Raw genomic sequence first — 18,809 nt, forward strand, 5'->3', positions numbered from 1 at the left:
TTTTAGGGCTCCGTACCTCAAAAGGAAAAAAAACTGAACCCTTATAGGATCACTTGTGTGTCTGTCTGTCTGTCCGTCTGACACAGCCTGTTTTCTCGGAAACTACTGGACCAATTAAGTTGAAATTTGGTACCTATACTGGAATCAGTTATATAACGCTGCCATACATGACCCAAATTTTTTTTATTAAGCTATGAGCTTCATCACATCTGATATTAGAGTAATTCTAAGCATTTCTAGCCTGGGAGGCGGGGAGGGTGAGGTACAAAGACGGCCGCCACCCGTCATCTTTAAAAAAAAAATCTATTCTGATCCTGGTGGCTACTAGGGCAAGTTGGTATCATTTTCGTATAAACCAAAGACGTAGAATTCATTGCTGATATTTGTTTTTTTCAGTTTCATAGTAATTTTACAAGAAAAACGTAAAAAGGTGAAAATTTTGGTTGGAGATTTTTGCTACGCGGAGCCGAAACTACAAAAGATAGAAAGTTGAAATTTGCACACTAGATTACATTTATAAAGTGTACAAGAGATAAGAAGCGATTTTGAGAAATTCAACCCCTAAGGGGGTTAAAAAGGGGATGAAAGTTTGTATGGGGTTCAAGTTTTATTTTAAGCTAGGAATTTGAAACTTCGTAAAACGATATATTATTAAAATACAAGAAAACTCATTTCAGCGTTTTTGAAAATTCATCCCCTAAGGTGGTGAAAAAGGGGTTGAAAGTTTGTATGGATATCAAAAAAATTTTCGGACGCGGGACTTGAATCTTTGTATTTGGGGATATTATTAAAAGACAGGAAAAGTAATTTCAGCGTTTTGTAAAATTCATCCCCTAACAGGGTTAAAAAGGGGTTGAAAGTTTGAATTCATTACAAATCCGAGTAGACGCACATTTCTTATCGCCTCCCAGGCTTGAAATGCTTAGAATTACTCAAGGAACATATGTGATGAAGCTCATAGCTTAATAAAAAAATTTTGGGTCAACTTTATAACTGCTTCCACTACTACACATATGTAAATTAGTGACAGAAGATAGACATGTAAATGTAACATAAAAAAATGAATTTTAAACATGGGAGCCACTTTTGGGGGGTAAATAGGAAATTTAAAATTAATAAAGTTTTTCAAGTTAAATCGTGTTATAGTCAGACCGTAAAAAGTCTGCAGCGATTTTGATAGCCCACGCAGTGCAAGTGTCATTTTAAACGTCAAACTTCTATGAAATTATGTCGTATACATAATACTTACACTGCGTGGGCTATCAAATCCACTGCAGACTTTGTTTGGTGCGACTATATACCTATATCAAATGATAGAGCTCATTTTGAATATTTCAAATATTTATTTTTATAATTTTAAAATACATAAGTTAGAAGTTATTAAAGAAAATAGCCAAAAAATGCCCCCCCCCCCCATTTTATCTCCAAAACTACTGGTCTAAAATTTTGAAAAAATACACAAAATATTTTTTTTATCTATAGATGACAGGAAAACCTATTAGAAATGTGCGGTCAAGCGCGACTGGACTTAATGTGCGGAACGCGAGTCCGACTCGCACTTGGCCGGTTTTTTTATTATTTACGCAGGTTCGTGTAATATGAGTGAAAACGTTAAATTGAGAGCTCTTTTTGATAAAGGATCCTTTGTCCATTGTTCATATACCTATTTGGTCCGACCTCATGTTTTTTATTAAAAGGTTTCCTTGGATACGCGCTAAAATAAAAATGGAGGTAATTGTTTGAATTTTTGCTCAAATTCTTTTTATATAACTCTAAAATCTTTGTGGAAAATAGTATCCGCAGACCAAGCAATCAGAAGTTATCAAATTATCTACTCTTTATAGTTTTAAACGGGTTTAAAAATAAAAATAGTGTCTAAAAATAACTGCTGTCTACGTTTTACTATTAATCTTCAGGTGCTTATTCATGCATAGTGTACAATAATTTATTTTAAATACAGTTAAATACCCTATGTATCATCTCTCGTACTATGTTACTTTGGCAACAAATCGTTATGTGTACAAACTTCACACATGACGATTTTAATGAACCAAATTTAAGTCGCTATGTAGTAAAATTTGGTTAAAATAATAATAATGTAAAAAATTACATATAAATCTGTTTATTTTCTTCATGAGTATCATGTAAAAATCACTGATCTATCAGAAAAAAAATACAGGCGCAACAAATATATTACAAACAGGAAAATAAACAGTTATGTTTGTCTCCTGAAAAGTAGCTTAAAAATACATGGCGATTTTTTTATTCGCACCGACGACACACATATATATTATTAATTTAATATTATTATAAACTCTCTATGATGTGTTCAGGAATCGCATGTTACGACCGCCATTGCGACATTTGATCAAACACTCAATAACTTCATCTCGATTGAATGTAGAAATGAGATCAAATCAAATTCCGAATCGAGAGAAAATCGAAATTGTGAATGTCATTAAAGCCTTTATGAGGCAAAAGCAATTTTATTTCCCACCTGATTTTGAACTTTATTTCCAATGGTAGGGTTCAATTTTGCACAATTCCCGACACTCTAATGTCTCTAATGCCTTGGAAAGGGTTAAAACAATACAACCTCATAATATAGTGGTTACATAATATTCGTCTTGATGGATGACTGATTGACCCTTAAATGAGCATGAGGTCGTCAGTTATTCAAAGGTTGATCCATCAAAAAACAAAATTCAAAATAAAGTGGTAAATAACCCCTTGCCCGATTAAGGGTTAATAGAAAAGTCTGCGATAAAAACAAAAACAGTTATCAAAAATGAAATTGTCGACAAAAACATACAACCAAAAAAAGAATACAAAGCTATAATATTTGCATACTCACGCTTCCTTTATGATATTCACGGGATTAAAGCACAATCCATTTCCCGATTATTTCTAACATGGTGGCTACGGGTTGAGGAAAACGAAAGAAATCTGGCCGCGTAGCCAAGATGCCGATCGCTTACACTCCGTAGCGATCGAAACGCAACTGTCCCTGTCGCACTTATGTAGAAGAGTGATAGAGAGACATAATGCTTTTCGTTGTCGAAGCGATAGCGATTGTAACCTTGGCTAGGCCGGCTGCATCGTCATGGGAAAATGACTAAAGTGTACAAAGAATTGTGTGGCGGTTACGACGTTTTCATTGTGTTAAGTTTGTATCAGAACGAGAAATATTTGCGCGAACATGCTTTGTGATAACGATATGGCTGAGTATACACATACAGGGTGTTTAGTATCGGGATGACGGTTTTAGGATCGTATGATGCACATGGATTCTAGTCATAAGTAAATGTATACCTAACTAGTTCGTTTTTTTTTGCATTACAAAAAAGGTAAACAATGTTGACGTGTCTTTTTATTGATAAACACTTTAGAAAAATAAGTCACGGCAAATATGTAGGTAACAATTATGAATCATATACGATTATTTGTGACGTTCCACGGCAAAAGGTACCTTATGGCGGCTGGCGCTTACGTCGCATAGCGCCGCAATAATATTGAGTAATAATATTGATTATAAGGTACCTTTTCCCGTGGGACGTCACATTTACACTCTTTTGCTTTCAACTGGGAAAACACTCTGTATGGACCTTTATTACCTACTTAAAAGTGTACCTACCATTTAGTTTGAATGAAAACCTGCATGAAAATCTAGGGACACTTTTTTTCTTTATCTCATTCATTAGTAGTCTAAATAACCCAAAAGTTGACGGTTTTTCGAAAATAATTAAATGATACCATTTTTCTGAATACCCCTGTATACTCGCTGAAAGAGTCATTGAAAGCGATCTTTTTATGTAACGTCATGGATAACATTATTCCCAACGTTTTCCTCAGATTGTCTGAGTAATGAGAGGGGGGGGGGTCTGACAAACAGTACTCCAGATGACAGCTTTTTGATGGCTCTTTAAGACTGAGATTACGTGGGTTGTTTCCTGTTGTATCACAATGTATGACACGAACTTCAATCGCGTCATTTATTTTTTACCCCCTTATTCAGTGGCGTAGCCAGGCGTGGGCGAAGTGGGCCGTCGCCCACAGCGCGCGCCCTAAGGGGGGCCTCGCGCCCCATGGGTGGCCTCGCGCGAGCCTCATTCGGGCACAGTGAAAGAAAAGGGCCTCGCAGATACGACTTCGCCCGCTAGATTAGTTCACGCGATGTCACTGCCCGTATTCATAATAATCATAATGACATTGCTGACTGTACAATTCGAATGTACACGGGCCATGAAATAAGTTAACTCGTGGAATATAATGTTTATTGTTTAACTCGTGAAATATTTCCTTAGTTTTATTGAAATTTTTTGTACGCCCGGAACAAAAGTTATTGGGACGATTTTTTTTGGAGTTGCGAAGCGATTAATTTGAAAAGTATTCGGTTAATCAAAAATGTTTCAGGAACCTAAACGTTGTTTTTCAAACACCTATAGAATGATGTGCCGCACGTTGATTTTTTTTTCACTTTTAGTTAATTTTATTGAGTGTCCTCCCTTAATATTTATTTTAACCTCTGAACTAAGTAGCGGCTCGTAAAATACACTGGACTATTTCTAATTTCATTAAAATATTAATTGTTGTTATTAATTATGCCTTTGGTTTTAATAATTTGAAACATTGAACAAATAACTTATAGTTTTCGACTTAAATGGCTGTGACATACGGACAGACAGACGTATGGACATTATGGACGTGACGAAAATGTAAGGGTTCCGTTTTTGCCAGTTTGGCTACGTGACCATAAAAACGGTTGAAGTAACAACAAAACTGCCTAGAGTTAGACTAAGATAAGCCTGCAACGAAATTGATAGCACACGTAGTTCAAGTGTTATTAAAAGTCAAAACTTCTACGATCTTCTTCTTGAGCTTACCGTGGGGCTTAGTCAATTTGTGTAAAAATGTCCTATAATATTTATTTATTTATTTATATTTATTTATTTATTATGACGTGTCACCTCTTTCCTTTACAATGCTACGGTGTATTGTCATTATATTATCATTATAGCGTATCTCGCGTTCATAATTTCTAGTGACACCTTTCCGCCTGTACAGGGCACGTTAAGTAATTTGATCTGACTTGCCTTGTGTATTCCGAAGCTTTACAAAAGTTGTTGAACCCTTTGATAAACAACGTTATGTATAACGTATAACGTAAAATAACGTAACGTAATATGTATATTTGGAGCACAGGCATAGGTGCGAAAGGCACAGGCAAAGGAGGGTTGATTTATATCTACAGACATTGGGAGTGCCAAATATAGTCTCCAATAATAACGTCAATAATGGGGACTCCCCATTATTGACGTTATGGATAATATTACGACACAGTTTATTGTATATTAACTATAACTATGCCTCTTCGTTTGACATTTTCCGATTTAGGAGTAAAAAACAAATATAACAAAGAATATAACGTCGGGTGACAAGCAAAAGTCAATAACTAAGACCATTGAAATTATTGGAAAATAAACCGTGTTACAAGTGTAATAAAGTGCATTGTTACTTTCATTTTTTGATAGTACTTAGTGACTTTTGCTTGTCACCCGACGATAATATAAATAAACCCATTTATAATAAGTTTTAATCGAGCTTTGCGAAAGGTTATTTGTATAGTAAGAATATGTATACTTAGTTTGTATAATCATGCTTAATTATGTAGTGTGTTACCTATCTTATTAATAATTCGTTTTACCAATATCTCTCATACAACTTATTAATATTTAGTAAGAAAAATCATATATGGAGTGAGGTCTTTAAGTTTACTTAGATATCTCTCTATGCAGTCTAAGGTTGAAATGGGTTTAAAATAGGACACGTGTAAGCGATCGAAGCTATAAAAAACCGGGCAAGTGCGAGTCGGACTCGCGCACGAAGGGTTCCGTACCATAATGCAAAAAAAAAACAAAAAAAAAAACGGTCACCCATCCAAGTACTGACCACTCCCGACGTTGCTTAACTTTGGTCAAAAATCACGTTTGTTGTATGGGAGCCCCATTTAAATCTTTATTTTATTCTGTTTTTAGTATTTGTTGTTATAGCGGCACACAGAAATACATAATCTGTGAAAATTTCAACTGTCTAGCTATCACGGTTCGTGAGATACAGCCTGGTGACAGACGGACGGACGGACGGACGGACGGACGGACGGACACCGAAGTCTTAGTAATAGGGTCCCGTTTTACCCTTTGGGTACGGAACCCTAACTAGAAACACTCTAGGCAAAATAGCCGATACTAGGGCAAACTGCCATTACAGGTCTTTACGCTGCCAATAGGGTAAACGTGCTTATTATGGACACGAGCCGGTATCTCGACCAATTTGCGTAACGATAACGTACCTAAGTAGCATTGGAACGCTGCGATGGTCTATTACATGGAGGTAAAATACTAGCTAATAATACTTGCTATTGGCTACGAAGCGATGACACATGAATATGTATGTATGTATATATGTACGTAAGTATGTATGTATGTCACTTTATTGCACATAAAGATATGTAAAACGTTCTAACTTTGCCTTGAAATTCCGGCCATCAACATCTATCAAGACTCAAAAGAGACGCAATACAATACGATGGATAAACTATGTACATAAGAACATAAATAGGTAAATAATTTACTAAATACCTACATAATCGGATATTATTCCAGTTTAGGGGGCGAAATTTAATGACAAACGGCCTTTTTCGAACTATAAGATACGTAAAAAGTTTGCTAAAGATACGATATGAATTGGATGTCTCAGTGTCAAAAGTAGAGAATTGCATCCGGTATCCGGCCTATCCGGCCATTATTTTAACATCCGGCCGGATACCGGATAGTGGGGTACTATTACATTACATACATTGCTTGATTTCGGAGTAAACAAAATTGGAATAAACAAGTGCGAGTCGGACTCGCGCACGAAGGGTTCCGTACCATAAAGCAAAAAAAAAACGGAAAAAAATGCAAAAAGGAAACGGTCACCCATCCAAGTACTGACCACGCCCGACGTTGCTTAACTTTGGTCAAAAATCACGTTTGCTGTATGGGAGCCCCACTTAAATCTTTATTTTATTCTGTTTTTAGTATTTGTTGCTATAGCGGCAACAGAAATACATCATCTGTGAAAATTTCAACTGTCTAGCTATCACGGTTCGTGAGATACAGCCTGGTGACAGACAGACGGACGGACGGACGGACAGTGAAGTCTTAGTAATAGGGTCCCGGTTTACCCTTTGGGTACGGAACCCTAAAAACAGTCATGATCATAATACACTAGACTAGATCATAGTACTCGTTTATTATTTTAAAACAATTTAAACATTCCAACGAAAACGAGTATAGGTACGAGTATTGGAAAAGCAAAAGCACTAGAAGGGTAATGTAAATTGGCTGAGCGTGCATGCCGTGAAGATTGCACGAGTATGTCGAGTATGTTTGGTATTGCATAAAGTCATTACGAATTCATTATTGCCTCTACGTACTAATGGCACAGAATAAATAATAGTACACTAGAATCCGCTCATAATGACATCGAAGGGAAGTGACAAACACGTCATACTAAGCGGATGTCATACAAAACATAGTTGGAAACTTCTTATTTTTGTTATGTTTTCTAAATTAATCTCAAATTTCTTTGTGAGAAATGAGTTTTATTAAACTTGTAACAAATATAACTTGTCACTGAGAATCAAAACTAATATACTTACCTTACACGTCACGAATGTACCAAACGTCCTCGCAGGGAAAGGCGTGGTGACGGCCACGAAAACTAGCGAATGTGTCAGTATAACCGGACATAATTTCATGGAAATAGGATTTTTAGGGTATAATAAGCGATTTGTCACTATAAGCGAAGTCATATTATCCGAATTTGTCACAAATAATTATATATGAAAACCAAACTTCGCACACTAATTACGTCATAGTAAGCGGTTGGTCAGTATAAGCGGAGTCATAATAAACGGATTCTACTGTACTAGGTATAGAAGACTCACTCTCTAACAAAACGCGTCTGTCACGATCAGCATATATATGGCCGCTAGGTGGCGACAGCGCCACGCGCGGCTTATGGCAAACCCCAAAATTGGGGTCGAACGGATGTACTTTTAGCTACTTACCTGTAGCAAAGCGACGAAATCGCGGAGTGAGCCACGCCTGCCCCTACGTACTAATGGCGTTATTCGTAAACGCGCTACAAGCCTTTCTAGCTAATAATCGTTTGTCTTGATCTGACATTTTGATGTTAACATTAATTAAATATAATAAATTTAACGGCTCGATTCGGAAAATGAATTAGATTTCTACTAGACTTCAACAAGTTACGATACGGATAATTTAAAGATATTTGTAAGATAAATATGTCAAATTTGACGTTTCCGCGATTCTGGAGGTCCTCTTGACGATTTCGACAAGTTATGACTTAGATATCCAAGTCCAATGAAGATCTAGTTGATCTCTAAATCGTCTCAAGATCTTGTGATTATCTCGAAATCCGAATAGGCCTGTAAGTTACCAATAATCATACATTTTGAGATATGGCCGTATAGTATAGCAGGCAGGGGACGATTATACTACCGTGTTCAATTATTTTTCATCACTATCATCAGGAAAGTCGTTTACGCCTCTTTGCTTCCTCGCATATAAGGGTTCCTCTACATGATGGGCCATCATACTGGCCCACTTAGATGGGCCAGCGTGTAGTGGGTAGCTGGGTAGTGATGTCGGATGGCTTATGGCGCGGCGGGATGGCAATGGGATGGCCACGGTGTCGGTTTTCGCTCGCACATCTAAGGTAGTGGGTCAGCGATGGTGCGTACGCAGATGTGTACACACCACACAGGTGTAGTCTACACCGTGTAGATATACGTGGCCCATTCCATAGTGCGTGCACTCAATCATCGTATTGCCTTCTCGCTGGTCCAGCGCTAGGTCATCGTGTAGAGGAGCCATAAAACAATCAACTGACGTCACAATGATGGATTTGTATTCATCCATTACGAATTATTGTTCAAAATTAAATTGGTTCCAAATCCCTATTGATTCAAAGTCAGTCACTCCCTTTATTATTCTCTCTAAAAGGAAAATTTAACTTTCCTCTCAGTCATTATGTATCAGTCCCTTTCACAGATCACTTCATCTTATAGAAGTGCTAGTGGCGGAAAGTTTCCAGAAAAATGTCGGATATTTCAGGAAATTTTCACAGAAAATAAGGGAAAGTAATTTCGATTCCCATACAAAACAATGAGAAGTATCCAACATTTTAAAATGTGGAAATTTTGCTATTTTGGAAAGTTTCCAAAAGAACATGAGTAGTTCATCTTGTGGATCATTGTTGTTAGTGTCACTCGTTACCATGGTTATAGTTATTTATCCAGGGAAAAACTAACTCTTAAAATCCTGAATTTATGTGGAGGCTGGAGAGTGGATCTTTACATGCGACTTTCAATCCGGAGGTCGCAGGTTCAATTTCTGGCACCTACTAATGAGTTTTCGGAACGTGTGAATATCATTTGTTATTTTTGCCACAAACTTTTCGGTAAAGGAAAACATCGTATGGTAATCAAAGGTGTAAGTAGGTACGTGTAGTCCCCAATCCACAATAGCCAGCGTGATGACTACAGCCAAGCCAAAAGCGGAGCCCTATATCCAGCAGCATGACTCAATATTCTTCATACATATTTGCGGAGTCCGTTAGTCTGTGGTCTACTTACTTACGGTAAAGTATGAATAATTTGTCTTTCGGGAGTTGTTTTCGGAAGGTGTTAGTAATATTGCTGGTGGCATTAGAGTAATGTCGGATTTGAGTTATGAAATAATTCTCTGGTGACACATTCGGAGGATCATTTTCTTAAAATATCGGTTATGGGTATTACGGTGTGGATGTGCTGTAATGTATTCAGACTGTTTTTTGGATATTTGTAATGGAAACTAGAATACCTATTTTGGATTTCATTGTCGGTGTAGTATAAAAATAGGTCCAAAATTTTCTTCGTTATAAGCTAACTAATACCGACATGACACTAATTGGTCTATGCTCATGTTTATATCATGAATGTCATGATTTTCTTAGTATACACGTTACGTTCGTTTTGATCTAGTGTGAATCTATAAGTAAAAAGTATACAACAACATTTTTCAACATTTTCAGACCCAAGTATATACATACATTTTATTTGAAAAAAACTTTACCTCATTCATGTGTATAGTTCCAAGCTTCGCCACCAGGGGGTTAATGGCTGTGGTTCCCAAACGTGTACATATCAAAGAGCCACGGGGCAGACAAGAGCATAGTGAACATGTCGCAAAGAGCCATGGCTATGAATACCACGTTTGTGGGCGAGCGGATGTTTAGTTTTGAACTATATTGAATCTATGTTTGTTTTGAAATCTTACAGACTCATGCTGGCTTTACGTGATTGTTTTCTCAGTATAATTTTACATTTGGTCCAGCAAAAATTTAACTACTAGCAAGTTTAAAATGGCTGCCATATTTTTAAAGAATTAAAAAAAAAATTAATGACTTACCTCGTTCATATAGTTCCAAGCTTGACACGCCGTGACCGGACTCAGCGGCTTATAATGGTTCCCAAACGTGTACATATAAAAGAGCCACGGGGCCGGAAAGAGCATCGTGAACATGTCGCAAAGAGCCATGGCCATGAGCACGACGTTGGTGGGCGTGCGCATGTGTCTGCGGGATAGCACGACGACAATGAGAGTGTTGGCGACGGTAGTGGTGGCTAGCAGGAACGGTGCGATGTATCTGGAAGGATAAAGCAAAGTTTATTAGGTTACCTAATTTTATTGTATGGGAAATCATCGTTCTCTTTTGAGTAACGTTGATAAGCTTGTCAAGCGTGGCTGGTGCAGCTAGCCCTTAGTCTATTTAGACTCCATTATTTTTCTATTCTTGCGGTAGTACATAGTTGATATAAATACTAGCAACGGACACAAATTCGCAAGTTTTCAAATAAGTATCTATAAAGTTGGCTTTCCAATATCCTCTAGCCGCCCAGAGACCTATAAAAAGGTCTCCTGTTCCCAGGCGCGGATCCAGCCCTCAAAAAAGGTTGTGGTCACAGCCACTCCAAAATCGGCCAAGTGCGAGTCGTTATAATTTGCAGATGGATCTCAAGCGATTTATTTCAGTTAGCGCCACTTGCACCATCCCACTAACCCGGGGTTAACTCGTTAACCCAGTGTCAAATTTTACTGGTAACCATGGTAACTCCAGGTTTTACCAGTTAACCCCGGGTTAGTATGATGATGCAAGTGGCGCTTAGATAGATACCTACGCTAAAAACTCCTTCGGCTGTAAATTAAAACCTGGTATTAAGAAGAAATAATTGCCCCTGTTAGTAAATAATCTATATTCTTGCAAATAATTATTGGCTCTGTATTCAGCTGGGGCATCTACCCTAATGATTCCCCGACCAATTGTTAGAAGATTGTGGATTCGCTTACAACGTTTCGCCGAAAATGATTTCGCAGAGTCAATTATTCGTAGATGTAACTTTTAGAGTACTGACTTTGTAGACTCTTGATTCACATATCATTCAGTAATCTTTTCATCAAGCAACCTTCAGTCGAGTAATAGGCCAAGCAATAAGAAGTTATAGAGGGAAATGCTAGGAACACAATTTTTGACTCCGTAACTTTGTTTGGACTAGTTAGGAGGTGAACATATCAAAAGTCCCCGGCTGTAGCCCGGGTGCTGGGGGGTAGAGGGGGGTAAGAAGGTCGAATTTTTCGGTTTTGCACTTATATCTTGGAAACTTTGCATCTTAGCGACATGTCTACTAAGACAAACCAAAAGCTGATAAAATTTGTTACAAGTTTTATTTAGTCAAGTTTTTCGATATCTTGAATAGTTTTTGAGATATCCGTTCTTGAAAGTTTATTTAGGGCTTTCAATTTTATCTTGATATCTACATTAGTGAAGCTGCTAGGCCGTGTTTGGTATCATTTTCGTATAAATCGGAGGTGCTGAATTCATTTTTGGTATAACATTGGCACCATTCCTAAGAAAAAACATATAAACTTTAAGCATATATGTACCTTTTTTTTTAAATTCCTTTTCACGCTTAAACCGCTCAACCGATTTAATTGAAATTTGGTATACAGCTATTTCGAGTCCCAAGACAGGACATAAGATACTTTTTATCTCAATATTCATCCTTTAAAGTTATGAAATGGAGTATGGGGGGAATTCAACTTCTGAACTGAAACTCCTGAGGTTAATACTGCCTAAGGTAAGGTTTGAAGTCATGTTTTGTATCATTTTCAACTAAATCACAGATGCATACATCCTAAATTTCATTTAAACCGGTTCAGCGGTTATTGATTCCCCATACAAAATTCCACCTCACTTTTCACACCCTCAAAAGATGCTTTTGGTTATAAAAACTATCCTATGTCCTGTGTCGAGACTGAAACTATTTCTGTACCAAATTTCAACGAAATTGGTTCAACGGTTTAAGCATGAAGAGGGATTAAATTTTTTTTTTAATTTTGGTTTTTCTTCGGAATAGTGTCAACGTGATACCATAAATGAATTCAGCACCCCCGATTTATACGAAAATGATACCAAACACGGCCTAACAGCTTCACTGATGTAGATATCAACATAAAATCAAAATCCCTTAATAAACTTTCAAGAGCGGGTATCTCAAAAACTATTCAAGATATCGAAAAACTTGACTGGATAAAACTTGTAACTAATTTTATCAACTTTCGGTTTGTCATAGTAGTCATGTCGCTATGACGCAAAGTTTCCAAGATATCAATGAAAAATCGAAAAATTCGACCTTCTTACCCCCCTCTAACCCCCCAGCACCGGGGCTACAGCCGGGGACTTTTGATATGTTCACCTCCTAACTAGTCCAAACAAAGTTACGGAGTCAAAAATTGTGTTCCTAGCATTTCCCTCTACAACCTTTTTTGAGCATTCATTTCTTGACTATATTAAATTTGACGTTTCCTGCAGTCAGTTCATCATCATCATCATCATCATCATCTCATCCATAAGACGTCCACTGCTGAGCAAAGGCCTCCCCCTTGGACCTCCATACGTGCCGGTTGGAAGCGACCCGCATCCAGCGTCTCAGCAGCAGTCAGTTGGATAATGTTAATTGGACCCTTTGTTTCTCTGGACATATTGTGCACTCGCCAAGTTGTCTGAAGAAACAAATTATTATCGGATATGTGGACTTATAAAGAGCAAGCACGGTAAGACACCGATTCCAGTGCGCTGGATAGACACTATATTGAGAGGGCTATTTAATGGTAGTCTAATAGTAGTATCAGGCAGTCAAATTATTAAAGAACCGGGCTGCATGAAGAGCAATTGAAGGGATGTTTACAAAAACAACATAACTGACTACACTGATTGACACCTGAAACGATTAACAATGTTCTTAAAAAAGTGTCAACCGCTCTTAAGCAGTTATGTTGTTTTTACATCCCTTCAATTGCATATGGTCACGATTTCAAACGTGAGGGAACAAATAGAATAGATTATTATGGATATTTGTAATCAAACATACAACCATAATAAAATAATACTACCCTATTTTATTAGTCAATCGGGTAAAGTATGTCACGGTATGAGATGATGCATATAACATGCCAGAGAAAAATCGAAAAATTCGACCTTCTTACCCCCCTCTAACCCCCCAGCACCGGGGCTACAGCCGGGGACTTTTGATATGTTCACCTCCTAACTAGTCCAAACAAAGTTACGGAGTCAAAAATTGTGTTCCTAGCATTTCCCTCTACAACGTTTTTTGAGCATTAATTTCCTGACCTATAACGTTTTATGACGCCGAAGACGACGCCATGGAGAGGCTGGTAGTTCAAGGCAGAGTGGATGGAACAAGACCCAGATTGCGGCCTTCAATGCGATGGACCGACCAAATTAAAACTCTCACCGGGTCACCTTTAAATCTGTGCGTGCGGAATGCAATAAATAGAGAAGCATGGCGGGAAACAACAAAAAAGGCCGTACAGCGACCTCAATGACCACGACTGCTCTGACAAGAGTATCCGACTAAGAAGAAGATAACGTTTTATAACTTTTTTTAAACTTTGTGTCAAGTGGGACTCGATCACATGGACAAACATTGTATCAATTTTAACATTTATTTTATTTCTCTGGTTCCTAGTTAGCTAACGTGATAAAACTAAGTCTGCAATGATAGACGAATTAATAATTGTTCAAAAGAAATAAGTCAGTTTTTGATATTGTCAATAGTTTATGAATTATGATTTATGAACAAACTAAGGCCAAAATCTGGAAAATGTCCACATGTAGAGCACTTGCCCCTACACTTAAGTATAGTCGTAATTTTACCGCATGCGATTTTTTGTAAGGTCTATGGAGCCCGTTCCATACCCATATAGACTAAAATTCCTATGACAGTCAAATAAAGCTGGAATTTAATTAATAAATTGTACAAAAAATTCTGAAATTTTAAATTTAAGCCATAAGTTCACAATTTAAAATAATTTCTGTTTATTCTGTATAATTAATAATTAGAGTTTTCAGCTAATATTAAATACATATGACAGGTACTGTGTTTCGGCCAATGGTTAATTTACTCGGGCAATTTTACGTTCACCAAACAATCATTGTACGAAAAGTAAATCTGCGTATCCATCAACTGACTACTCTGCGTACTTATACCTAATGAAATTCTGCCAAAGCGTCTGCGAAACAAAAATCGGCGTAATTCTACTCAGGGAATCAATAGGGCACCCAATAGGGTTGGGTAGGGGTGGGTAGGGTGGGTATTAGGGTTGTGGGCATGCCCACCGTGCCCACAACGGTGGATCCGCGCCTGCCTGTTCCATTCTAATTTGAACTTTGTGTTGACAAAATAAAATTTCATTTTGCTTGGCAAGGTTTGACGTATGGGCGGATAGAGGATATTGTTACACATTATATTTTGTGAGAAAATAAGGTATTCAGAAAATTTAAATCTCAAAATGCAAATATTTATACAGCGTCGTTTGTTCTTAAGACGAAACAGGAGCTGAGTTTTAAATATTTTAGGTAAATATACCCGTCTCGCTAACGGAAGCGGCTCCTAAAACTAGTGCGATAAGGACAAGGCAAAAAATCCTGCGTAAAAATCTCAAAAATCGAGGTTTCGTACTCGACTGTTTCCTCCTCCAAAACTGATAATGAAATTATCTGTGTCGGACCGTTTTGCTTTTTTGGCTAATTGATATCAGTTTTGAATACTACGCCTCTCATTGCGGCATAGTCAATGAGGCCATTTTTGAAGGGCTCTAGCGCCTTAAAAAACAAAAATATCAAAAAAATCAAAACGGTCCGACACAGATATTGACAATATTAATCTGTGTTGTCATTGTTCTAGCATGAAAACCCACGGAGGAAACAGTCGAGTACGTTTGTATGGAGAAATGACCACTCCTGTTGGCTCTTAAGTACCTAGGTATTAAATAATTAGCATGCCAAAATACTCACCCATACATAGGCTCAGCATAATCAATAGGGAATTCGCAAGTCACATTCAAATAGACATGGCTGAAGTTAGACGCGCAAAAATTGTCCGTTGTGAAGTTCGTATAATCGGGTGCAGTGAAATTATCGTAATAAGTGTAGTTGATCTTTGAAGACACATCAATGACGTCATTCACGCCGTACGGATCTTCAAATGCACCGGATTTGAAGGTCTTCGTATTGTTGAAGAAGTCAGGCCATTCTTTTGTAGCCTCCATGTTGGTTGTTAAATTATCATCGCGTTACGTCATTTTGATCTGTGGACAAAAGAAAAAGGAATAATTATATTTTTTTCGGGATACCTATAAATGGTTTTTGGGAGCGTTAACTTTTAAACCATCACCAGGCGTGGCTCACTCCGCGATTTCGTCGCTTTGCTACAGGTAGCTAAAAGTACATCCGTGGCACTGTCGCCACCTAGCGGCCATATCTGTGCTGATCGTGACAGACGCGTTTTGTTAGAGAGTGAGTCTTCTGTACCTAGTACTATTATTTATTCTGTGCCATCACTGAGTAAATATTCTCTTTTGTACCTATAATAATACATTTTGCATGTATAACAACAACGAAAATAAAAGGTAACAACAGGCGGCATTGTCATAAAGTTGATTCACTCATCACCCATTTACATAATTATTTATTGGTGCGATAAAGAATATTTATTTAAGTTTTTTTTAACATAAATATACGTGAAAAAATTGGTACTTGATAAACAAACCCATTTAAAATGTCACGATTCATATTTTCCAAGGAACATCGTTTATTTTAATTTCAAACATTTTGAAGCCAATTTGGACGGTGAAATGGATTCACACAAAAGGAAATATGTTTGTATATTCCTTAATTAAATGCATACTCCAATATTAAAAATGATGATTAAGGGCGAAGAATACAGAATTTTGATCACTTATTGTTATAATTTGATAGAATGGCGTGTCTTAAGGAAATTTGTTTGCTTTAATCAGTCGCGCACGCGCATCCATACGTATCGGGCGCATCGCGTATCGCTAGCCAACGCACTATGGCCGCCGATATTGTAAAATGTAATAATTGCAATGTAGTTGTGAACGAACTTTTAGCTTATGTGATTAGTAAGCTGCACGTTATGGATGATGGCAGTTTGTGTAAAATTTGTGTAGAATGCTTCTCGACAGATGATATCAAAACGGCCAAGGATTTGTTATTCCAGTCGGTTCCTCCACGAAAACGAAAAATCAATAGAAGAAACGATGGTCAAGAACGGCGTGATATCGAGGATATTTTGGACCTGGTTAAAGTGACTGAACCAGACAAGATTCCAGTGTTTGTGGCTGTGACCTGCACAAACTTCCACCGTTAGATTTCGACTCCGTGGATGTGTCATCGCTTCTTAAAGACATTGTGACGCTGAAAAATGAATTGAGAATCATCAAATCGCAATATGTCACGCAAGATGATTTAGAATTGCTCAAAACGAACATAACGGGACCCCAATTTAGAACAAAGAGTAGTCCATTCTATAGAAACGTTAGCAATTCGTATTCAAATGTCAACGTAATACGTGGTGCTAATCTTGACAGCGGGCCAATAGGATTATTGCCTGTTGACCTATCATCGCCGCCGAGTAGATTACCCGAACAGAACAGGACCGTACTATCTCCCTCGAACTTACAAGAAACAAGTATCATGCCTTCCCTGTCGCACTCGAGAGTGCTCGACGATAAGACGATGTGCGATGTAAACAACTCCAATGCGCCTGCGCAAGTGCAAGATACAGTACCCCTCTCTCCACCGCCACCCCTCCGCCTGCTTGACTCATTAGCCGGAGCGCAAACCAGTAAACAACTGTCGGCCCTTAGCAACAGCGCCAATAGTGCATCGCCTGCCGAACGGGTGGAATCGGATGTAAATGCAGAAATAAACAATGACGCACACACACAGGCAGATCAACAGAAATTGTCATATACGGAGACAGCTAAGGACGGAGAATGGAAAAAGGTCGAATACAGGTCTAATCGCAAAATTAAAAATCGGTTTATCGGCAAATCTGGTACAGCTGGCACGACCCAGAGTAGTAAATTTAAAGCAGCGGAAAGGTAATTACGAACGTGCATAAAGAGACGTCTCAATCGGATATAGTCGAATACATTCTCGAAAAAACCCAAATTAGTGTTAAGTTGGAGCAAATAATAATGAGAGACAAGAATAAAGTCCACAATGCTTACAGGTTTAATGTGCCCGGCCAGTATGTAGATATGTTTCTAAATGAATCATTTTGGCCAAAAAATATAATTTTTCGTCGATTTGTGCCTGCGAAACAACATTATACGAATGTAAACACCGCGAGTCCGGCGACCGCTGCCAGTGCTACGTGTACTGCTACGAGCGCTACGCGTGCTACGAATCACGTCTTATCAAGTTAATTAATGAATAATAGTGTTAGAAACAGTTTTAGTTTGTGTTCTTTCAATTGTCGAAGTATAAAACGGTCAATCGATGACGTTAGAAAACTATGCACGTTTACAGATGTAATAGCCCTTCAGGAGACGTGGATTTTAAACTGGGAACTGCCATTACTTAACACAATAAGCGACGAGTTTGCGTATACCGGAACATCGGCAGTAGACACGTCTGCAGGTATGTTACGCGGCAGGCCCTACGGTGGGTCTGCACTGTTGTGGCGTAAACAACTTTTCCCTACAACATCTGTTATACAATGTGATAACCCAAGAATAAGTGCGATTAAGTTAACGTCCGGTGATAAAGAAATTTTAGTGTTTAGTGTATATATGCCAAATAACTGTGTGGATAACCTACCTGAGTTTGTGCAATGCGTAAGTACTATTAATGCAATAGTTAAGGAAAGTGCTGTCGAAACTGTATTCGTATTAGGGGACTTTAACGCGCACCCGGGCGAGTTATTTTCAAACGAGTTATTAAGTTTCTGTGAGGAACAAAATTGGATCTGTGCGGACTTAGATAAATTAGGTATCGAATCTGGAACTTTTACGTATTTAAGTGATGCGCACAGGTGTAAACGATGGTTAGATCACTGCTTGATCACAGAAGCTGGTTGGCAAACAGTACTTGATGTTTACGTTTAACTATGGTGTGTTCTGTTCCGACCACTACCCTTTAATAATCAAATGTAATATAGATGTAGTGAAATCTAAGCTTTGTGATTACAACTTGAAACCGAATAGTAAACAAATTGTATGGGGCGAGCGTACACCAATTGAAATCGATAGTTACACGAATAAATGTAACGAATTATTAAAACTAATCGATTTTCCTACTGAGCTTGGGAC

At 37.9% G+C, this 18,809-nt stretch overlaps 1 protein-coding gene across 1 annotated transcript in view; it reads right to left on the reverse strand.

Annotated features, from left to right (window-relative positions):
• LOC134675935 (sex peptide receptor) overlaps nucleotides 1-18,809 on the reverse strand; it is a 389,420-nt gene that overhangs the window by 42,333 nt on the left and 328,278 nt on the right. The window contains exons 3-4 of the mRNA XM_063534280.1: nucleotides 15,487-15,779; nucleotides 10,521-10,758 (exon numbers count right to left, since the gene is read on the reverse strand). Of these exons, the coding sequence (XP_063390350.1) occupies nucleotides 10,521-10,758; nucleotides 15,487-15,740 (492 nt within the window). The 5' untranslated portion in view covers nucleotides 15,741-15,779. The remainder of the gene's footprint in view (nucleotides 1-10,520; nucleotides 10,759-15,486; nucleotides 15,780-18,809) is intronic.

This window comes from Cydia fagiglandana, chromosome 23 (assembly GCF_963556715.1).
Source record: "Cydia fagiglandana chromosome 23, ilCydFagi1.1, whole genome shotgun sequence".
In the NCBI taxonomy this organism is placed as follows: domain Eukaryota; kingdom Metazoa; phylum Arthropoda; class Insecta; order Lepidoptera; family Tortricidae; genus Cydia; species Cydia fagiglandana.